Consider the following 24,809-nt stretch of genomic DNA (forward strand, 5'->3'; position numbering starts at 1 on the left):
CAACTATCCTCTATGGGTATAGTGGTGCGTTTGTTTAAAGTGGAAACCGCTCCCTCGACCTTGGGGACTGTCTGCCATAAGTCCTTTCTGGGGTCGACCATAGGAAACAATTTTTTAAATATGGGGGGAGGGACGAAAGGAATACCGGGCCTTTCCCATTCTTTATTAACAATGTCCGCCACCCGCTTGGGTATAGGAAAAGCTTCTGGGAGCCCCGGGACCTCTAGGAACTTGTCCATTTTACATAGTTTCTCTGGGATGACCAACTTGTCACAATCATCCAGAGTGGATAATACCTCCTTAAGCAGAATGCGGAGATGTTCCAACTTAAATTTAAACGTAATCACATCAGGTTCAGCTTGTTGAGAAATGTTCCCTGAATCAGTAATTTCTCCCTCAGACAAAACCTCCCTGGCCCCATCAGACTGGGTTAGGGGCCCTTCAGAACCATTATTTTCAGCGTCGTCATGCTCTTCAGTATCTAAAACAGAGCAGTCGCGCTTACGCTGATAAGTGTTCATTTTGGCTAAAATGTTTTTGACAGAATTATCCATTACAGCCGTTAATTGTTGCATAGTAAGGAGTATTGGCGCGCTAGATGTACTAGGGGCCTCCTGAGTGGGCAAGACTCGTGTAGACGAAGGAGGGAATGATGCAGTACCATGCTTACTCCCCTCACTTGAGGAATCATCTTGGGCATCATTGTCATTGTCACATAAATCACATTTATTTAAATGAATAGGAATTCTGGCTTCCCCACATTCAGAACACAGTCTATCTGGTAGTTCAGACATGTTAAACAGGCATAAACTTGATAACAAAGTACAAAAAACGTTTTAAAATAAAACCGTTACTGTCACTTTAAATTTTAAACTGAACACACTTTATTACTGCAATTGCGAAAAAACATGAAGGAATTGATCAAAATTCACCAAATTTTCACCACAGTGTCTTAAAGCCTTAAAAGTATTGCACACCAAATTTGGAAGCTTTAACCCTTAAAATAACGGAACCGGAGCCGTTTTTAACTTTAACCCCTATACAGTCCCTGGTATCTGCTTTGCTGAGACCCAACCAAGCCCAAAGGGGAATACGATACCAAATGACGCCTTCAGAAAGTCTTTTCTAAGTATCAGAGCTCCTCTCACATGCGACTGCATGTCATGCCTCTCAAAAACAAGTGCGCAACACCGGCGCGAAAATGAGGCTCTGCCTATGATTTGGGAAAGCCCCTAAAGAATAAGGTGTCTAAAACAGTGCCTGCCGATATTATTATATCAAAATACCCAGATTAAATGATTCCTCAAGGCTAAATATGTGTTAAAAATGAATCGATTTAGCCCAGATAAAGTCTACAGTCTTAATAAGCCCCTGTGAAGCCCTTATTTACGATCTTAATAAACATGGCTTACCGGATCCCATAGGGAAAATGACAGCTTCCAGCATTACATCGTCTTGTTAGAATGTGTCATACCTCAAGCAGCAAGAGACTGCTCACTGTTCCCCCAACTGAAGTTAATTGCTCTCAACAGTCCTGTGTGGAACAGCCATGGATTTTAGTGACGGTGCTAAAATCATTTTCCTCATACAAACAGAAATCTTCATCTCTTTTCTGTTTCTGAGTAAATAGTACATACCAGCACTATTTCAAAATAACAAACTCTTGATTGAATAATAAAAACTACAGTTAAACACTAAAAAACTCTAAGCCATCTCCGTGGAGATGTTGCCTGTACAACGGCAAAGAGAATGACTGGGGTAGGCGGAGCCTAGGAGGGATCATGTGACCAGCTTTGCTGGGCTCTTTGCCATTTCCTGTTGGGGAAGAGAATATCCCACAAGTAAGGATGACGCCGTGGACCGGACACACCTATGTTGGAGAAATATGCTTATATATAAATCGTTTTAGCCCAGAAAATGTCTACAGTCTTAAAAGCCCTTGTGAAGCCCTTTTTTCTTTATGTAATAAAAATGGCTTACCGGATCCCATAGGGAAAATGACAGCTTCCAGCATTACATGGTCTTGTTAGAATGTGTCATAACTCAAGCAGCAAAAGTCTGCTCACTGTTTCCCCCAACTGAAGTTAATTCCTCTCAACAGTCCTGTGTGGAAACAGCCATCGATTTTAGTAACGGTTGCTAAAATCATTTTCCTCTTACAAACAGAAATCTTCATCTCTTTTCTGTTTCAGAGTAAATAGTACATACCAGCACTATTTTAAAATAAACTCTTGATTGAATAATAAAAACTACAGTTAAACACTAAAAAACTCTAAGCCATCTCCGTGGAGATGTTGCCTGTACAACGGCAAAGAGAATGACTGGGGTAGGCGGAGCCTAGGAGGGATCATGTGACCAGCTTTGCTGGGCTCTTTGCCATTTCCTGTTGGGGAGGAGAATATCCCACAAGTAAGGATGACGCCGTGGACCGGACACACCTATGTTGGAGAAAAATAATGTGGTTGCATATATCTTATAACTGGGGATGTAGCTGTGTTCAGAATTAAGCAATCGCATTCAAAATCATGTTAAATAGGAGTCAGCATACACCTGCCATTATTTAAAGTGCCTCTGATTAAACCCAAATAAAGTTCCGCTGCTCTAGTTGGTCTTTCCTGAAATTTTCTTAGTCGCATCCCACAGCAAAAGTCATGGTCCACAGAGAGCTTCCAAAGCATCAGAGTGATCTCATTGTTAAAAGGTATCAGTCAGGAGAAGGGTACAAAAGAATTTCCAAGGCATTAGATATACCATGGAACACAGTGAAGACAGTCATCATCAAGTGGAGAAAATATGGCACAACAGTGACATTACCAAGAACTGGACGTCCCTCCAAACTTGATGAAAAGACGAGAAGAAAACTGGTCTTGGAGGCTACCAAGAGGCCTACAGCAACATTAAAGGAGCTGCAGGAATATCTGGCAAGTACTGGCTGTGTGGTACATGTGACAACAATCTCCCGTATTCTTCATATGTCTGGGCTATGGGGTGGAGTGGCAAGACAAAAACCTTTTCTTACGAAGAAAAACATCCAAGCCAGGCTACATTTTGCAAAAACACATCTGAAGTCTCCCAAAAGCATGTGGGAAAAGGTGTTATGGTCTGATGAAACCAAGGTTGAACTTTTTGGCCAGAATTCCAAAAGATATATTTGGTGAAAAAACAACACTGCACATCACCAAAAGAACACCATACCCATAGTGAAGCATGGTGGTGGCAGCATCATGCTTTGGGGCTGTTTTTCTTCAGCTGGAACTGGGGCCTTAGTTAAGCTAGAGGGAATTATGAACAGTTCCAAATACCAGTCAATATTTGCACAAAAGCTTCAGGCTTCTGCTAGAAAGCTGAACATGAATAGGAACTTCATCTTTCAGCATGACTACGACCCAAAGCATACATCCAAATCAACAAAGGAATGGCTTCAATAGAAGAAGATTAAAGTTTTAGAATGGCCCAGCCAGAGCCCAGACCTAAATCCGATTGAAAATCTGTGGGGTGATCTGAAGAGGGCTGTGCACAGGAGATGCCCGCGCAATCTGACAGATTTGGAGTGTTTTTGCAAAGAAGAGTGGGCAAATCTTGCCAAGTCAAAATGTGCCATGCTGATAGACTCATACCCAAAAAGACTGAGTGCTGTAATAAAATCAAAAGGTGCTTCAACAAAGTATTAGTTTAAGGGTGTCCACACTTATGCAACCATATTTTATTTTTATATTTTTTCTTCCCTCTACCTAAAACATTTCAGTTTGTTTTTCAATTGAGTTTTACAGTTTATAGGTCACATTAAAGGTGGAAAAAGTTCTGAAATGATTTATCTTTGTCTCATTATATATATACACACACACACATATATATATATATATATATATACACACACACATTATATATATATATATATATATATATATATATATATATTGTTAATTAAAGGATTACTTTTTTACATACAAAATACTAACATATTATATTTCATTATCATATATTAAAACTTACTGTAGTTTATTTTCATAAAAACGAATCAACCAAAAGTTTTATTTTTGATAATTATTATCCGGCAATGACTAACCATTTCCAGCCCACCATTTTCGGCATTATGTGCAGAACATCAGTAGCCTATGAAACTGCGATCTTATGCATATCATTATCTGCATAATCCTTGCTAATAAGCATGCGCATAAATTCGTCTAAATCGCGCATGCGCATTTCTAATGACTGAAGCCAAAGTTACCCACATGTAGACACTTCTCACGCTTGCGCATTAGACAAAAAAATCAATCCAATCGGTTATCCAGACTTAATGCATACTATAGAAAGTATTGTGTTTCACTTTCTACGTTTTATATGTTGACAACTATTTAATTTTTACATTTAGCTTGTTTGTTTCAAGGGAGATTCTCTTTAGTCTAAAGTACTTGCAAATATAATATATCAAAATCAAAGTATTGCATAATGTTTCAAAGTTATGGTTTGCTCATTTATTCTAGGGCGATTCTGCAAGCGTTAGCAAGAAAATTACTTACGTTATATGCGCAGCTCAATCGACTGCTGCTCTATAGATTCTTCTCGCCTTATCTAACTGCAGATTGTGAAGTTTTATGTGATGCTGCGCTAACCTGCGCATGCGCAATACTTCAAAAAGACGCCTTGTTTCAACTGCAGTTGTCAGCACGGATTGGGAATCCGTAACGGCTGACATAGAAGTAGGTTTGGAAATAATAAATATTTCCAAGATAAATATTTTCAAAAGGCTAAATATTTCATACAGTATATACATTAGGAAAAGATCAATTTATATGTATACTACGATGTAATTGTAATTTAATTTATGACTACAGTGTCCCTTTAAAGAAAGAAAAAGTGATATAGTTTACTATCACTTTAAAGAAAGGGAAAAATTGCACATGAAAACTGTTAGAGGAAAAAGATTTCTCTCATATTTATTAGCTGCAATACGCAGATGTCATGAATGGATGTCATTAACAAGGAAACAAGTGATAAATATGACATAAAAACTATCTAGGGGCTTGGGAGCTCCTAGATGTTTTTGAAAAATATGGTGATATGGTTGAGGAACATGTACGTATGTGGGTACGCTATGTGGATGATGTGTTCATCCTATGGGACGGTACCCCTGATGAGTTCAAAGATTTTGTTTCTGTTTTTGAATAGGAATGAAAGAAATATTTTTCTGACATCTGAAACCAATGAGAAGTCCCTGTCCTTCCTAGACATTACCATCATTAGGGAAGGACAGGAGATTTTCACTGAGAATTTCAGGAAACTTACAGCAACGAATATCGTACTGCACGCTGACAGTGGACATATGGACCACCTGAAAAGGAGGGTTCCCTACGGCCAGTTCTTGCGCTTAAAAAGGAACTGCTCCTCTCTTAAAAGCTTTGATTATCATGCCTCTTTGATGAGGAAACGTTTCCTCAAAAGGGGCTATTCTCAAAGCTGCATAAAAAAAGCCTTTTGGAAAGCAAGACAGCAGTCAAGGGATGATATCTTATACAAAAAGGAAGAACCTACTTCTAACAGTATAAGGTTTATCACCAGGTTCAACAAACAGTGGGAGGACATTAGGTCAATCATTAATGGATGAAAAAGTGGGCGAAGTGGTAGGAAAGGCACCGGCCATGGCCGCGAGAAAAGCTTTCAGTTTAAAAGATAAACTGGTGAAGAGCCAATTCATTAAAGGGCCATTAAGCTCTGACTGGCTCCGCAAAAACAAAGTCGTTAAGGGGAGTTTTCCTTGCGGCCATTGTGTCTATTGTACCCATATGGATAGTACCAAAAGTTTTTCAGTAGATGGTGCTAAACGCTATGACATTAGGTTTTTCTTTAATTGTAATTCTACAGGGGTCATCTATCTTCTACGGTGTTCGTGCCCGGTCTATGTTGGCAAAACCAAAAGAGCCATGAAGGACCGGGTACAAGAACACAGAGATGACATCACAAAACTAAGGGATACCAATGTGGGAAAACATTTTGCATGTGCACACAACAGTGATGCACACTCCCTCACTTTTGTGGTAATTGACAATGGAATCTCCTCTGGGAGAGGTGGGGATAATAATAAGGTATTGCTTCAAAAAGAAGCCAAATGGATCTTTAGGTTAGGGACTAGATTCCCCTCTGGCTTAAATGAAAGACTTGAATATGCCTGCTTTTTATGATGCTGAATATAAATGATCAGTGCACTAGTAATCAACCTGTATATTTTCAATAAGTAACTTCCTCAACATTTCTTTGGTTTGTAAATTTATGAGAGTGAGTGCCATATCAATTTGTGATGAATGTGTCTTTGATTATGTAGCCGTTTCAGTTCCAGCACTAGGAATAAAGTTGCTACCTTCTAGGCTATATAGTTATCCTTATCTAATGGGTATAATTGTGTTCTCTACTTATTTGATAAGTTGTAAAATATTATGTGAGTTCACTTTAAGAAATTGATAGGCGAATCACCTGAGCACATACAGGTGCTATAAAGGAGATGGTTCTGAGATACCAATCATGCCCTGATGAAGCCACTGACACGCAAGAAATTTGTGGGGGTGAAACGCTCATGACGTTAGCACTAAGCATGTTTGTCTTGATACTATATGTGTTGTTTTATTTGTGGACACCAATTGTGGGCTATGTTCAAATACGTCTTTGAAATCTGAGACATTTGACCTTGCACTGTGTGGAGTCTGAAGTCTGCAGTGGTTTGTGAGCTGGTGGGAGGCGTTTTCCGGACATCCAGTAACCTTCTAAGAGGTGGAATCGGATTTACCCCGCTGAGCTTTATCACACTGAACTGTGCTCACTGCTTGCCTCAAAGTTATCCTACTTCAAATCCAGTTTGCTGATTTACCCCTGTGCTGGTATCACATCCTAGCCGGTTGCACTAAAGTGTCTGACCCAGGACGGGCTCCACGGCTGCTGGGGTTGAGAGATCGATATTCTACCAATCGGAGGAGAGGTGTGTAAGGTTGCTGACACACCATCCCTGTGACGTCACTGCCGCGAAATTTGGAAGCAATGAGGAGAGGAGCGTGAAGGCGGTTTGTATACATAGAGCTGCGAGAATAAAAGGTTACACTTTTACCGATGGTCTAATCAGTCTCAAGTTTGAAGCCCTTTCTGTGAGAAGCACAAAGATGGACGGTTTGGGAGGTACCTCCATGATATAATGCTTACGGTTTTGTGGCTGGCCAAACATAGCAGACTTTGTTTGCCATTATCTGTCTAAAACAACAGTTACATTGATTTAATAGCTTAGGGGTAATTTACCTCCTGAAACCTCATTGGTCAATCTCATATTTCATTGTATGTATTCTTGTTATGATGTTGTTGTATGCTAGTTTTTATGTCACATTTATCACTTGTTTCCTTGTTAATGACATCCATTCATGACATCTGCGTATTGCAGCTAATAAATATGAGAGAAATCTTTTTCCTCTAACAGTTGTCATGTGCAATTTTTCCCTTTCTTTAAAGTGATAGTAATGTATATCACTTTTTCTTTCTTTAATTAACATTGTGTATATTATTTAAAAGGGCGGCACTTTAAACTATTACAAGTAGTATTATTTCCTCCCTCCTACTCTAATAAATATATAAATATATATATATATATATATATATATATATATACATATATATATATATATATATATATATATACACACACACACACACATACATTAATATATATTTTTTTTTTACATCAGAATATTTGTTGACTAGTGGAAATTCTTTTTTTAGATTTAGAAATGTATCATTTTATTTTTAATCAGATAGTGACAAAAGGTATCTAAACATTATTGCTTAATCAAAATATTTTTTAGGATTAATTTGAACCATTTTCCACTTTGTTCTGAATGCAATAAACTGTTGAATTTTCCTAAACCTGATCATAATTTTGCAACAATGATCATAGAAACACATTCTTTACAGCTTACTGCAGAAAACAATGGTCTAAAAATAAAATGTGTGTTGTTTTCGTTATGCATTATATATTGTGAAAAATACTGCAGACATATGGGCAAGTAGATTATGCATTATAATAATCAAAAAATAATTCTTACCTTTAAGAACAACATTTAGCTTTTGGTTTTCCAAATAATCTATGACATCGATTGCTTTCTTCAGGCACTGTCTTTAATACAGCAAACAAATAATGTTATAATCTCACGCAGGAATTTATATTTCCAAATGTCTCAAATTAAGAAACAATGTGAAATCTACTCTAGGCCTTAAAGGAACATAAAACATTTTTCTTTCAAAATTCAGACAGAGCATACAATTTTAAACAACTTCCCAATTTACTTCTATTATCCTAACTTACTTTGTTTTCTTGGTGTTTGTTGAAAAACATAATTTATGCGTACCTGATAAATTCATTTGGTGAGAGTCCACAATCCATTACTCTTGGAAATTACTCTTCTCCACCACTAGGAGAAGGCAAAGATTCCCAAACCCCCAAGATCTCTATAAAATCCATCCCACCTAACACATACCTCAGTCTATTGTATAGCGAAGCAAACCTTGGTAAGAAAAAGGAATAAAAGTGATAAAAGGAGCAGGGAAAAAAAAACGAACCCCCAAAAAATTTAAGGGTGGGGTCTCATGGACCACCACGAAAGACATTAATTTATCAGGTAAGCATAAATTATGTTTTCTTTCATACAAGCGGTGAGAGTCCATGATCCACTACTACCCAAGCTGTGGAGTCCACGATGAATAGCATAGAGGGAGGGATTAAAAAATAAATAAAAAAAATCTGAGAAATTAAATCCACAACCCCAATATTTAATTAATTTATTTTTTTGAATGCACTTAAAATAAATCAAATCAGACAGCATTTCAACCAAAGACTGCTTCAGAAGAAGCAAAAAACATCAAAATGTTAGAATTTTGTAAAAGTATGCAAAGAAGACCAAGTAGCTGCCTTGCAAATCTCATCAACTGAAGTCTCATTCTTGAAAGACCAAGAAATGGAAACTGACCAAGTAGAATAAGCAGAATGTTAGACACCTCCATCATTGCCAGAGAACTGTGAGGGCCCCCCCCCCCCCGATGGTTGACATAAGCTACTGCTGTGACATTGTCTGTCTGGAAATGGAGTTGAGACTCTGTTTTCAACAGATGCCAAGCTTGAAAAGCCCTGAAAATTGCTCAGTTCTAGAATACTGATTGTTAACCTTGTCTCCTGAGAATCTAAAACTCCTTGTGCTGTCAGAAACCCCCAAACAGCTCCACCGCCTGAGAGACTTGCATCTGTAGTGATCACAGTCCAGGTAGGATGAGCAAAAAGACACCCCTGAATAATAAACTGATGATCCAGCCACCAAGATAGAGATTCACTTGTATTGGGATCCAAAAACTTAAATTATGCTTACCTGATAATTTTCTTTTCTTCTGACGGGGAGTGTCCATAGCTGCATTCATTACTTTTGGGAAATACAGAACCTGGCCACCAGGATGCGGCAAAGACACCCCAGTCAAATGGCTTAAATACTTCCCCCACTTCCCTCATCCCCCAGTCATTCTGCCAAGGGAACAAGGAACAGTAGGAGAAATATCAGGGTGAAAAAGATGCCAGAAGAATAAAAACGAAATTTACAGCCGCCCTAAAGAAAAAACGCGGGCGGGGAGCTGTGGACTCCACCTGTCGGAAAAAAAGAAAATGATCAGGTAAGCATAATTTAAGTTTTTCTTCTTAAAAGGGGAAAGTCCACCGCTGCATTCATTACTTTTGGGAAAACAATACCCAAGCTATAGAGGACACAGAATGCAAAACGGACGGGAACAAGAGGCGGCCCAGTCTGAAGGCACCACAGTCTGAAATTACCCAAACACCCAACAAAAAAAAGCTGCTTCACCAGAAGCAGAAGGAACAAATATGGAAAGGACCAAGCAACAGCCCATCAGTTAAATCCAGAAAGGCCCTTGCTAATGATCGCTTAGATCACCAGCCTCAACCGAGCATAAAGGCCTCCGAGGAGACAAAGTCCCGCAGGCTCCAAGCCCACACTTATAGCACGTATAAGAGTCGAAAAGGACCCCCAAACAACTAGGGTAAAAGGAACCCCAAGTATAGCTCCAAGAGCATAAACCGAGGTTGCAACAGGAGAAAGACCCGTAGAGAACGCACCCTACCGACCGAGCAAAGTGAAAGGAGGAAAAATCCCAGATCCCTAACTGCATGGAGTCCAAGGGACCAAAGAAAACGCTCCAACCCTAGCAAACTAGAGGGAAAAAGGTAGACCCCCCCTCCCTTACACAGAGTGCAAACCCGCACTCCAGATGGAGTGATCGAGGGGTAAAAACCACCTGAGGAGCCACTAAAAAACAGCACCATAACCTCAAATTTATGCTCCAGAGGAAGCCACAGGCTTCCCTCCAGAGTACTAAGCGGATACAAGCCACCAAGACTAGCTAATCAAAGGCTAGTAAACTGCACCAGGACTCTTCATAGAGGAAAAACTCCAAAGAAGTGCAGAGGAAATCCTTCCTAGAAAACAAAAAACAGGGAAGAGGACAGCACCCAAAGACCAGCAGAGGTAAGGAAACACAGCAAAGCCTCCCACCCAAGGAAGGCCCACAAAATCTATTGATACGCGGTCAAGGCTCAACAGAGTAGTCGGACCCACTCCAAGGCAAACGGACCCAGCACCAAGTGACTGGCAATGTCCGAAAGGACAAAGGAATTAAAAATTCCCGAACCACACAGACCCTCAGGAAGGAAAAGGATGGGATCCAGACCCCCCCCCCCCCAAGGAAAGTTTGGGTCCAGAACCCAGACCCAGCTCCCTTCCCGAAGAGAAGGGACCCTTCCAAAAAGAAGATCCTATACTGAAAACAGAAATGGCAGGACACCAGATCTAGCTGATATTCTGCACATGTGGCAGGGAAGATTCCACAAAACAGTGGAAGAAAATACCTCTGGGACACCAGGAGGATACTGTGGAATCCCCAATCCTCTCCAAAGGGAGGGGAAACACAAACATAATAGCTCACCCGCCCACAGGCATGGAGCGTAAAGCTGTAGACGGACGGTAAAAAGCCAATACCGATTGTCATCCGGCTAATACAGCCAACCCAGAAGAAAATTTACCATTCTCTGTTAAGAAAGAGAAAAATCCGTCAGAAGGGACATGAGGACGTTCTGAAATCAGAAAAACTGGGCCGTCCAGATCCAACCTAAGGGATCTGGACACAGAAAACCCCATATGTCCAGTCAAAGAAAAGAACAGGACAAGAAAACCAGACATCCAGAACCAGGAGCCGGCTTCAAAATTAATAACCCCTGAGGAACCAACGGGTTACCCCATCTGGAGAAGAACTTGCACCATGGGTGATGCAATCACAACCACATCCAAAGGTCCTTGGACACTGAACACTTGCTTAAGTATTCCAGAGATGGAGAGCTTAACCCTAAAGGCTCAAGGGACAACACCAGCTAGGTCTTAAGACCAAGGAAAAACTTACAAGAAAACAGAGCTCCAAACCTAGAAAATCTAGTTTGTTTGAGAAGACAAATAGTCTCCAAAGATCCACTCGGGATCAATCTCCCAGAAGCCCTTACAGCTCGAGGAATGTACGATGAACGAGCATCCCAAACTCCTAGCAAGCGACAGATCAAACCAAAACGCCTAAGCAGGGGCAACTGCAGGAAAAAAAAAACATAATTTATGCTTACCTGATAAATTTATTTCTCTTGTAGTGTATCCAGTCCACGGATCATCCATTACTTATGGGATATTAACTCCTCCCCAACAGGAAGTGCAAGAGGATTCACCCAGCAGAGCTGCTATATAGCTCCTCCCCTAACTGCCATTACCAGTCATTCGACCGAAAACATGCAGAGAAAGGAAAACCATAGGTTACAGTGGTGACTGTAGTTTAATGGAAAAATTACCTGCCTTAAAGTGACAGGGCGGGCCGTGGACTGGATACACTACAAGAGAAATAAATTTATCAGGTAAGCATAAATTATGTTTTCTCTTGTTAAGTGTATCCAGTCCACGGATCATCCATTACTTATGGGATACCAATACCAAAGCTAAAGTACACGGATGACGGGAGGGACAGGCAGGCTCTTTATACGGAAGGAACCACTGCCTGAAGAACCTTTCTCCCAAAAACAGCCTCCGAAGAAGCAAAAGTGTCAAATTTGTAAAATTTGGAAAAAGTATGAAGAGAAGACCAAGTTGCAGCCTTGCAAATCTGTTCAACAGAAGCCTCATTCTTAAAGGCCCAAGTGAAAGCCACAGCTCTAGTAGAATGTGCTGTAATTCTTTCAGGAGGCTGCTGTCAAGCAGTCTCATAGGCTAACCGAATTATGCTACGAAGCCAAAAGGAGAGAGAGGTAGCCGAAGCTTTTTGACCTCTCCTCTGACCAGAATAAACGACAAACAGGGAAGACGTTTGTCGAAAATCCTTAGTTGCCTGTAGATAAAATTTCAGGGCATGGACTACATCTAGATTGTGTAGCAGACGTTCCTTTTTCGAAGAAGGATTAGGACACAAAGATGTAACCACAATCTCTTGATTGATATTCCTGTTAGTGACCACCTTAGGTAGGAACCCAGGTTTAGTACGCAGAACTACCTTGTCTGAATGAAAAATCAGATAAGGAGAATCACAATGTAAGGCAGATAACTCAGAGACTCTTCGAGCCGAGGAAATCGCCATTAAAAACAGAACTTTCCAAGATAACAACTTGATATCAATGGAATGAAGGGGTTCAAACGGAACCCCCTGTAAAACATTAAGAACTAAGTTCAAACTCCATGGTGGAGCAACAGTTTTAAACACAGGCTTGATCCTAGCTAAAGCCTGACAAAAAGCTTGAACGTCCGGAACTTCTGACAGACGTTTGTGTAAAAGAATGGACAGAGCTGAAATCTGTCCCTTTAAGGAACTAGCGGATAAACCCTTTTCTAAACCTTCTTGTAGAAAAGACAATATCCTCGGAATCCTAACCTTACTCCATGAGTAACTCTTGGATTCGCACCAATATAAGTATTTGCGCCATATCTTATGGTAAATCTTTCTGGTAACAGGCTTCCTAGCCTGTATTAAGGTATCAATAACTGACTTAGAAAAACCACGTTTTGATAAAATCAAGCGTTCAATTTTCAAGCAGTCAGCTTCAGAGAAATTAGATTTTGATGTTTGAAGGGACCCTGGATCAGAAGGTCCTGTTTCAGAGGTAGCGACCAAGGTGGACAGGATGACATGTCCACTAGATCTGCATACCAAGTCCTGCGTGGCCATGCAGGCGTTATTAGAATCACTGATGCTCTCTCCTGTTTGATTCTGGCAATCAATCGAGGAAGCATCGGGAAGGGTGGAAACACATAAGCCATCCCGAAGGTCCAAGGTGCTGTCAAAGCATCTATCAGAACCGCTCCCGGATCCCTGGATCTGGACCCGTAACGAGGAAGCTTGGCGTTCTGTCGAGACGCCATGAGATCTATCTCTGGTTTGCCCCAACGTCGAAGTATTTGGGCAAAGACCTCCGGATGAAGTTCCCACTCCCCCGGATGAAAAGTCTGACGACTTAAGAAATCCGCCTCCCAGTTCTCCACTCCCGGGATGTGGATTGCTGACAGGTGGCAAGAGTGAGACTCTGCCCAGCGAATTATCTTTGATACTTCCATCATTGCTAGGGAGCTTCTTGTCCCTCCCTGATGGTTGATGTAAGCTACAGTCGTGATGTTGTCCGACTGAAACCTGATGAACCCCCGAGTTGTTAACTGGGGCCAAGCCAGAAGGGCATTGAGAACTGCTCTCAATTCCAGAATGTTTATTGGTAGGAGACTCTCCTCCTGATTCCATTGTCCCTGAGCCTTCAGAGAATTCCAGACAGCGCCCCAACCTAGTAGGCTGGCGTCTGTTGTTACAATTGTCCAGTCCGGCCTGCTGAATGGCATCCCCCTGGACAGATGTGGCCGAGAAAGCCACCATAGAAGAGAATTTCTGGTCTCTTGATCCAGATTCAGAGTAGGGGACAAGTCTGAGTAATCCCCATTCCACTGACTTAGCATGCACAATTGCAGCGGTCTGAGATGTAGACGTGCAAAGGGTACTATGTCCATTGCTGCTACCATTAAGCCGATCACCTCCATGCATTGAGCTACTGACGGGTGTTGAATGGAATGAAGGACACGGCATGCATTTTGAAGCTTTGTTAACCTGTCTTCTGTCAGGTAAATCTTCATTTCTACAGAATCTATAAGAGTCCCCAAGAAGGGAACTCTTGTGAGTGGAAAGAGAGAACTCTTCTTTTCGTTCACCTTCCATCCATGCGACCTTAGAAATGCCAGTACTAACTCTGTATGAGACTTGGCAGTTTGAAAGCTTGAAGCTTGTATCAGAATGTCGTCTAGGTACGGAGCTACCGCAATTCCTCGCGGTCTTAGTACCGCCAGAAGAGCACACAGAACCTTTGTGAAGATTCTCGGAGCCGTAGCCAATCCGAATGGAAGAGCTACAAACTGGTAATGCCTGTCTAGAAAGGCAAACCTTAGATACCGGTAATGATCTTTGTGAATCGGTATGTGAAGGTAAGCATCCTTTAAATCCACTGTGGTCATGTACTGACCCTTTTGGATCATGGGTAAAATTGTCCGAATAGTTTCCATTTTGAACGATGGAACTCTTAGGAATTTGTTTAGGATCTTTAAATCCAAGATTGGCCTGAAAGTTCCCTCTTTTTTGGGAACCACAAACAGATTTGAGTAAAACCCTTGTCCTTGTTCCGACCGCGGAACCGGATGGATCACTCCCATTAATAAAAGATCTTGTACGCAGCGTAGAAACGCCTCTTTCTTTATTTGGTTTGTTGACAACCTTGACAGATGAAATCTCCCTCTTGGGGGAGAGAATTTGAAGTCTAGAAGGTATCCCTGAGATATGATCTCTAACGCCCAGGGATCCTGGACATCTCTTGCCCAAGCCTGGGCGAAGAGAGAAAGTCTGCCCCCCACTAGATCCGTTCCCGGATCGGGGGCCCTCGATTCATGCTGTCTTAGGGGCAGCAGCAGGTTTCCTGGCCTGCTTGCCCTTGTTCCAGGACTGGTTAGGTCTCCAGCCTTGTCTGTAGCGAGCAACAGCTCCTTCCTGTTTTGGTGCAGAGGAAGTTGATGCTGCTCCTGCTTTGAAATTACGAAAGGAACGAAAATTAGACTGTCTAGCCTTAGGTTTGGCTCTGTCTTGAGGCAGGGCATGGCCTTTACCTCCTGTAATGTCAGCGATAATTTCTTTCAACCCGGGCCCGAATAAGGTCTGCCCTTTGAAAGGTATATTAAGCAATTTAGATTTAGAAGTAACGTCAGCTGACCAGGATTTTAGCCACAGTGCTCTGCGTGCCTGAATGGCGAATCCGGAATTCTTAGCCGTAAGTTTAGTTAAATGTACTACGGCATCTGAAATAAATGAGTTAGCTAACTTAAGGGCTTTAAGCTTGTGTGTAATCTCATCTAATGGAGCTGATTCAAGTGTCTCTTCCAGAGACTCAAACCAAAATGCTGCTGCAGCCGTGACAGGCGCAATGCATGCAAGAGGTTGCAATATAAAACCTTGTTGAACAAACATTTTCTTAAGGTAACCCTCTAACTTTTTATCCATTGGATCTGAAAAGGCACAGCTATCCTCCACCGGGATAGTGGTACGCTTAGCTAAAGTAGAAACTGCTCCCTCCACCTTAGGGACCGTTTGCCATAAGTCCCGTGTGGTGGCGTCTATTGGAAACATCTTTCTAAATATCGGAGGGGGTGAGAACGGCACACCGGGTCTATCCCACTCCTTAGTAACAATTTCAGTAAGTCTCTTAGGTATAGGAAAAACGTCAGTACTCGCCGGTACCGCAAAATATTTATCCAACCTACACATTTTCTCTGGTATTGCAACTGTGTTACAATCATTCAGAGCCGCTAACACCTCCCCTAGTAATACACAGAGGTTTTCCAGCTTAAATTTAAAATTTGAAATATCTGAATCCAGTTTGTTTGGATCAGAACCGTCACCCGCAGAATGAAGCTCTCCGTCCTCATGTTCTGCAAATTGTGACGCAGTGTCTGACATGGCCCTAATATTATCAGCGCACTCTGTTCTCACCCCAGAGTGATCACGCTTACCTCTTAGTTCTGGTAATTTAGCCAAAACTTCAGTCATAACAGTAGCCATATCCTGTAATGTGATTTGTAATGGCCGCCCAGCTGTACTCGGCGCTACAATATCACGCACCTCCCTCTGAGCGGGAGATGTAGGTACTGACACGTGAGGCGAGTTAGTCGGCATAACTCTCCCCTCGTTGTTTGGTGAAATTTGTTCAATTTGTACAGATTGATTTTTATTTAAAGTAGCATCAATACAGTTAGTACATAAATTTCTATTGGGCTCCACTTTGGCATTGCAACAAATGACACAGGTATCATCTTCTGAATCAGACATGTTTAACACACTAGCAAATAAACTTGCAACTTGGAAATACAATTCAAATAGAATAATATTAAAACGTACTGTGCCTTTAAGAAGCACAGAAGATCTATGACAGTTAAAAATTAATAAATTGAAACAGTTATAGCCTCAATCCTTGTAAACAACACAACTTTAGCAAAGGTTTAATCCCATTAGCAAAGATAACAATTTCTGAAAGCAGGAAACAAATTACAGAATAAAAGTTTTTATTTCAGTCAAACTATAATTCTCACAGCTCTGCTGAGAGAAATTACCTCCCTCAAAATAAGTTTTGAAGACCCCTGAGCTCTGTAGAGATGAACCAGATCATGCAGGGAATACAATGAGTTGCTGACTGAAATATTTGATGCATAGTAAAAGCGCCCCTCCCCCACACACACAGCAGTGAGGGAGAACAGAAACTGACAGAAAAAACAGATTTAAGCAACTGCCAAGTGGAAAAATGGTGCCCAAACATTTATTCACTCAGTACCTCAGCAAATGAAAACGATTTTACATTCCAGCAAAAACGTTAAACATAATCTCTAGTTATTAAACAGCTTTATGTCTTTCTTACAGTGTAATTCTAGTGAAGTACCATTCTCCCAGAATACTGAAGTGTAAAGTATACATACATGACATTATATCGGTATGGCAGGATTTTCTCATCAATTCCATTGTCAGAAAATAAAAACTGCTACATACCTCTATGCAGATTCATCTGCCCGCTGTCCCCTGATCTGAAGTTTACCTCACTCCTCAGATGGCCGAGAACAGCAATATGATCTTAACTACTCCGGCTAAAATCATAGCAAAACTCTGGTAGATTCTTCCTCAAACTCTGCCAGAGAGGTAATAACACACTCCGGTGCTATTTTAAAATAACAAACTTTTGATTGAAGATATAAAACTAAGTATAATCACCATAGTCCTCTCACACGACCTATCTAGTTGCTGGGTGCAAGAGAATGACTGGGAATGGCAGTTAGGGGAGGAGCTATATAGCAGCTCTGCTGGGTGAATCCTCTTGCACTTCCTGTTGGGGAGGAGTTAATATCCCATAAGTAATGGATGATCCGTGGACTGGATACACTTAACAAGAGAAATAACACAATCTCCAGAGCTCCAAAATTATGGTAGCTGACGAGATACCGTCGGTGGAAAGAAAAAGGCCAAAAAGCCAGAGCTTCCCTAAACAGATGACCAGAAACCCATCCCCAAGAAGGAGAAAAAGAGGCACAAACCCATCCCCAAGAAAGGGAGAAAAAGAGGCACAAACAACCTTGACCCTTTAAGGTAGAAGTAACATCGCCAATAGATTCAAAAGGGACAATCCAAAAAAAAAACTAATAGAGGAGATGAATAAATCGCCACCTAAACCTAGTACCACAGATTTTCAACGAGTCATCTGAACTTCTAACCCTGTTGGGAAGGAGAAAATGTTAGCTCCCGAGCCAAAGGACCTCAGGAACCCCCAAAGTAAGCCTTAGCAGGATCCGAGTTCGGTAACCCCGCCAGCCATCAGGAATAGGACATTGAGGACAGAGCACAATCCCCTCTGATGCCCAACCCAAAGGAATAAACGAGGACCAACCTGACGTCTCGGAACAAAAGGCCTCCTAACCAAGATAGCGAACTCTTTACCAGAGTCAGCAACTCAGCACCTCAACCGGGTCAGTCGGTTACAACATGGACCAAGTGGCAGATATGGACCACAAAGAACAGAAAACTAGTGCCCGACCAGGACCCGCCTGATACATAGGGCACCCTAGAACTTGTCCAAGGCCACAGAAAAGTCGAAGCCCTAGTAGGGAAAGACAAAATAAACGAGACACATAATGTCCTTTATTTAACTTCCGCGGAAGTGCCAAAGCGACCACAAAATCGCTAGTATCAAATCCCAGAGAAAAAAATGTTTTCCAAAAGTAAAAACCATAAACAGACATGAGTTTTTTCAAAAAGAATTAAAAATACATCCTAACCGGATTAAAGAAAATTTGGGCAGCACCCGCAGGCGAATGCCCAAGAAGAATGGACACACTAACAGGAACAGCCGGTCAGAGACCTAATTCTTCCAAAGCTCAGAACTGGAAGAAGATACCCAAAAAAGGAAAAAATGGAGACAAGGAGATTGACTTCATCCCCCTTCGTCTAACCCTGCTTGCCGTCTGGAATGGAAGACCGAGGATTCATTGACCCATTAGGACTGGGATCCTCCAGCACTGCCAAAACATGCCTCAGCAGGACACGAAGGCACGCCAGTCTATAACGAAAGACAAGATGACTGATGACCCTGGCCCTGAAGATTGGACCCCTGAAGCCTCAGAGGAAACCGCTTCCCCAGATGGCTGATCTGATCCAGACGATCCCACGCCTGATGAGCCCTAGTTAACGGAACACGGACAGAATCCACTTGGAAGATGTAAATGCGCCAAGGCCATAGATATGGCCACGCGGAACCGCGCCGTAACCTCAAGAGGAAACAAGCTGCCTTCCGGAGAAGGGGTAACGGCATTTGGGACACCTGCTTGCGTAGCAAAAGAAGGTTCTAGGGCGCGCACCACGCGGAATATGGGATCCTCAGGGGCGGATGGCTCGGCGGACTCTAAGTTCCCCGATTCGGGAGACAAGATCACTCTAAAGCGGCATTCAAAACATAACTGATGGGCATGGATTACCTGGGCAATTTCATACTATTCGTATGAAGAAGAATCTGAATCAGAGACATCCGTCTCCACAAAATCAGAATCCTCCATAACTTGTTTATTGAAATTATGGATACAAAATAAACGGCACCTTACACTCCCCAATGACTAGGGCACTCACCACCTCCTATGACCCAGACAACTAGCGAAACAGACTCTCTCCGTCGCCACCCGGTCAGGAATACAGAAATGGAGAACAGAAAACGTGACCACGCCCGGTCTTAAGGTGCACCGTGCAGGCCAAAGAAAAGCGCACCAGTCCACTAGGACTGCGCAGCCTGACATAAGGCTGGTATGTTCCGAAATAGCGACGAGCCCAAGCATCACTACACATTAGCAGACAGAATCACATAAACACAATTAATGTCCCGCCGTTCAATAACAACCCTCAGGAGATATTAAACCTTGATTCCATAAAGATAAAAGGAGTCCCACTGAGACCCTCTCTTCGTTTTACATTACATTCTCATATTGAAAGAAAATGAAATGATTTTACCAGAATCTACACTGTGGAACAGGAACACGGCCCTTCAAGTGTGACAGATAGTAGCATCCCTTCTAACATGGACTTGAGTGACGAAAGCAGGCAGCGAAATTCGTCAACGCCGATGGCCTATGGAGCTGTTAATATGAGTCGGGATGGTTTTGCAGAAAGACTCTTCATGCATCTCCGGACTTCATCAAAGCTCTCACTGAGAGGCTGACAGGACTACTTAAAACTCCAGTCCCATTCCGAAGAGTACTACCCTCCATAAGAGACTTATTATATCTCTGCCAACCTCCTGTGACGAAAGGCAAAGAATGACTGGGGTATGAGGGAAGTGGGGGAGGTATTTAAGCCTTTGGCTAGGGTGTCTTTACCTCCTCCTGGTGGCCAGGTTCTGTATTTTCTGAATGCAGCTGTGGACTCTCCCCATTTAAGAAGAAAAATATCCTTTGAGACAGCCGCGTATAATCTCTGCACCATTGACGCAGCATACAAAGTTGAAGAGGCTTAATGTGAAAACAAGCAAATGGAATTGCATCTGAAGCTGCAATCATGACAAGTAGGACTTCCATACACAGAGGGAAACGAGAGAGAATGATAAGATTAGCAGACACCAATTTTAACCTTCTCTGCTCTGTTAGAGAAAGACTTATGGAGACTGAATTTATTTTAAAACCCCCAAAAGAGTTACATTTGTCTGAGGAACCAAAGAACTTTTTGGAAAATTGACGCTCCAACCATGCTGTTGAAGAAATAAGATTCTGCTAAAGGAAAAGATGGAACTTGAACCAAGATGTCGTCCAGTTATGGAAACACTGCAATACCCTGAGAACTGATCACATGCAAAAGGGAACCCAGAACCTTAATGAATATTCTTGGAGCTGTGCCAAGACCAAATGGAAGAGCAACAAACTGAAAATGCCTGTCCAGAAAGGCAGTCCTCAGAAACTGGAAAAGATCTCAGTAAAAAGGAATATTTAGGTAAGCATCTGTTAAATATATGGTGGACATGAACTGACCTTGCTGAACCAAATGCAGAATAGTAAAAATGGCTTCCATTCTGAAAGATGGAGTCGTTACCAACCTGTTCAGAGCCTTCAGATCTGGAACTGATCCAGTTAGTTCTCCAGACTGAATCAAATGTGGCTTGCTTTTGAGCAACTTTTTGTTCCTTATTTTGACAAAATGAACGAAAATGATTAGAAGCTTTGAACTTCCCTCTACACTTTCTGTCCTGAGGAAGAAAAGTCCCTTTACCTCCAGTAACAGTAAATATAATAGAATCCAAATCAGAACCAAATCATTTCTTTCCCTGAAAGGAAAGAGATGATAGTCTGAATTTAGACACCATATCAAATACAGTTTCACAAATAAAAGAATTGTCACTCGAGTAAACTCAAAGGATTTGCACTAGCAGAGTCGTCAGCATACTGCTCTGAAAGACTAGACAACCGATAAGTAGAAGCAGCAGCTACATCCGCAATAGAAATAGCTAGCCTGAGAATATAGCCTGTATGAGAAAAAAAAAAAGAAAAAAAGGCCCTTTTATGAAAAGACTAACTTTCTATCTAAAGGGTCTTTAAAAGAAGTACTGTCTTCCAAAGGAATAGTAGTACGTTTAGCCAGAGTGGAAAAAGCCCCATCCACAGTGGGAACCATTTCCCACAAATCTGTATTAGCAGCAGATAAAGGATAGGGAAAACCTCAGGGAGATTAACAACAGTCTAACAACTATTACTTATCAGAAACTTTACATTCTTTAACCCCTAAAGTAATTAAGACCTATTTTAAAAGAGAACGAATATGTTCAACTTTAAACAAAAAAACATAATTTATGTAAGAAATTACCTGATAAATTCATTTATTTTATATTGGCAAGAGTCCATGAGCTAGTGACGTATGAAATATACAATCCTGCCAGGAGGGGCAAGATTTCACAAACTTCAAAATGCCTATAAATACACCCCTCACCACACCCACAATTCAGTTTAACGAATAGCCAAGTAGTGGGGTGATAAAATAAGGAGTAGAAAAGCATACAAAAAGAGGAACTGGTAAAATAATTGTGCTTTTATACAAAAATCATAACCACCATAAAAAGGATGGGTTCTAACATAATTTATGTTTTCTTTCATGTAATTGGCAAGAGTCCATGAGCTAGTGCAGTAAGGGATAGAAATACCCAAGATGTGGAAGTCCACAGAAGAGTCCACAGCTGTTTCCACTGAGAAATTAAATCCACACAATACATAAGTTTTCCTTGAAAACACTTAAATCAAAAGCAGTAGAATCAAACTGAAACAGCTGCCTGAAGAACTTTTTCTACCAAAAACTGCTTCAGAAGAAGCAAATACACCAAGATAGTAAAAACAATAAAAGTATGCAAAGACGACCAAATTACTGATTTGCAAATTTGATCAAACTAAGCTTCATTCTGAAAAAGCCCAAGAAATGGTGACTGAACTTAGTAGAATGAGCTGTAAAACTCTGAGGTGGAGCCTGCCCTGCCTCGAAATAAGCCTTGAAAAACAAAAGCTTTAATCAGGATGCCAAAGAAATGGCAGAGGCTTCCTAACCTTTTCTGGAACCAGAAAACAGTAGATAGACTAGAAGTCTTCTGAATCCTAGTAACCTCAATATAGAATTATAAAGCTCTTACCACATCCAAAGGATGTAAAAAAATCTCAAAGAATTCTTTAGGATTAGGACACAAAGAAGGAACAACAATTTCTCTACTAATGTTGTTCAACTTCACAATCTTAGGAAAAAAAAGAAGTCCACAAAACAACTTATCTAGATGAAAAAAAAATCAGATGAGAGACACAAGAGAGCTGATAAATCTTCTTGTAGCAGAAGATATTCAAAAGAAACAACACTTTCCAAGAAAGTAGTTAATCTTCAAACCAAATAAGACTCCAAAAGGAGAAATTAATAAATTAACAGGCTTGATACCAACCAAAGCCTGAACAAAACAGTGAATTTTAGGAAGTTTAAACAAGCTTTCTAGAAAATAACACAGAAAGAACAGAGATTTGTCCCTTCAAAAAATTTGCAGACAAACTTATCCAAACCATCCTGAAAAAACTGTAAAATCCTAGGAATTCTAAAAGAATGCCAAGAGAATTTATGAGAAGAACACTATAAAATATAGGTTCTCCAAACCTGATAATACATGTTTCTTGAAACAGACTTATAAGCCTGCAAAATAGCGATAAAAACTAAGTCAGAGAAATCTCTATTACTAAACACTAATCGATTTCCATACCCCCAAATTATTAATTAGAGATCCTGATGGAAAAATAGTCCCTAGAACAAGAGGGCTGGCCAAACAGAAAGTGGCCAAGGATGGCAACTTGGACATCTGAACAAGATCCACATACCGAACCTGAGAGGCCATGCTGATGCTATCAGAAACACATGACACTGTTCCAAAATGATCTTGGAAATCACCTTTGGAAGAAAAAAACAGAGGCGGAAGGATGTAGTCAGGTTGCAAAACCAAGACACTGCTAATGCATCCACCATCTCCACCTGAGGATCCCCGGACATGAGACACCACTCTCCCGGATATAAAGACTGATGGCAGATATAATCCACCTCCCAAATGTCTAAAATCGTAGAAAATAGACAGGAGATGAATTCCATCTAAGAACGCATTCAAGATACTTCTTAATTGCTAAGGAACTATGAGTCCCTATTGTTGATTGACATATGCCACAGTTGTGATATTGTCTGTCAGGAAAAAAATGAAAAAGTTATTTCCTAAAAGAGGCCAAACCTGAAAGAGCACTGAAAAAATAGCACAGAGTTCTAAAATATCGATTGAAAACCTTGCCTATTGAAGTTTACAAACCCCTTGTGCTGTCAAAAGACCCTGAGACAGCTCCCCAACCTGTAAAACTTGCATCCATTAAGAATACAGCCCAGGAAGGACAAACAAAAGGAGGCCCCTGAATAAAATGATGATAGACTAATCACCAAAACAGAGAGATAAGAGTGTTAGGATTTTAAAAATATCAACTATGATATCTAAAAACAATCCCTGTATTACTGATTCAGTTAGCAAAGCAAAAAGAGATCTCAGATGAAAAACAAGCAAAGGGAACCACACCCGATGCTGCAGTTATGAGACCTAAAACTTCCATGCACATAGCCACTGAAAGAAATGTTCTAGACTGTAAGTTAGATAGGCTAACGCCACTTACAATTGACTTTTGTCCGATAAAGACATTAACATAGAATTCATCTAGAAACCCAAAAAGAAGTGACCCTTGTCTGAGGAATCACAAAACTCTTAAGTAAATTAAATCCTCTAACCATGTCTTGAAGAAACAAAACTTAGTTGATTCATGAGGTATACCACAAAAAGAAAAGTCCATATATTTGAATACTTTTCTTTCATATGTATGTATTGGGTACTTGTAAAGTGCATCTAATCACCGGAAAGGGACTGAAGACGCTGCTCATATAATCGACATCGGAAGGACGAAAGGCTGAATGGACCTCGCCGGGAATTGAACCTGCAACCCTCAGGTTGCTACAGAGCTCAGCCACAGTGTATTAGCATGCTGAGCTATCTGTCCGGCTTTAATAAAAGAAAAGTTTAAGCCAATACCAAAATACCATCCAAATAGGGAAGACAATACCCTACTGTCTGAAGACAGAAGAAGGGCACCAAGAACCTTTGAAAAGATTCATAAAGCTCTCACTAAACCAAATGGAAAAGCGACAAATTGGTAAAGCTGTAAAAGAAAATTTCAGAAACCATAAGTGAATGAACTGAATAAAATAAAATATGAGGATAAACATCCTGAAAAATGGAGTGGACATGAAATGACCTAACAAAAATGCATAATAGTCCTTATAATCGTCAACTTAAAAGTTGAGACTCTAAGAAAACAAAATAAGTCTTCAGATCCAAGAATGGACTGAATAAACCTTTCTTCTTAGGGACAAAGAATATAAATGAATAGAAACCCAAAACCTATTCCTGCAAAAAGAATTGGCATAATTACTCCTGAAAAAAATTCACAGAGTGTACTAAGAAAGAAAGATTCTTCCCATAGTAGGTCTCATTCTAAAAATCTATTCAAACCCTAAGAAAATAGAATTTGGACTGAGTTCATCCAAAAACAATTTAATCTGCCCCCCCACCAGAC

The 24,809-nt window shown here is 40.9% G+C and overlaps 1 protein-coding gene across 1 annotated transcript in view; it reads right to left on the reverse strand.

Annotated features, from left to right (window-relative positions):
• MTMR12 (myotubularin related protein 12) overlaps window positions 1-24,809 on the reverse strand; it is a 451,425-nt gene that overhangs the window by 76,710 nt on the left and 349,906 nt on the right. The window contains exon 15 of the mRNA XM_053699664.1: window positions 8,076-8,146. Coding sequence (XP_053555639.1) covers window positions 8,076-8,146 — 71 coding nt within the window. The remainder of the gene's footprint in view (window positions 1-8,075; window positions 8,147-24,809) is intronic.

The sequence above is a fragment of the Bombina bombina genome, chromosome 2 (genome assembly GCF_027579735.1).
Source record: "Bombina bombina isolate aBomBom1 chromosome 2, aBomBom1.pri, whole genome shotgun sequence".
Taxonomy (NCBI): Eukaryota; Metazoa; Chordata; class Amphibia; order Anura; family Bombinatoridae; genus Bombina; species Bombina bombina.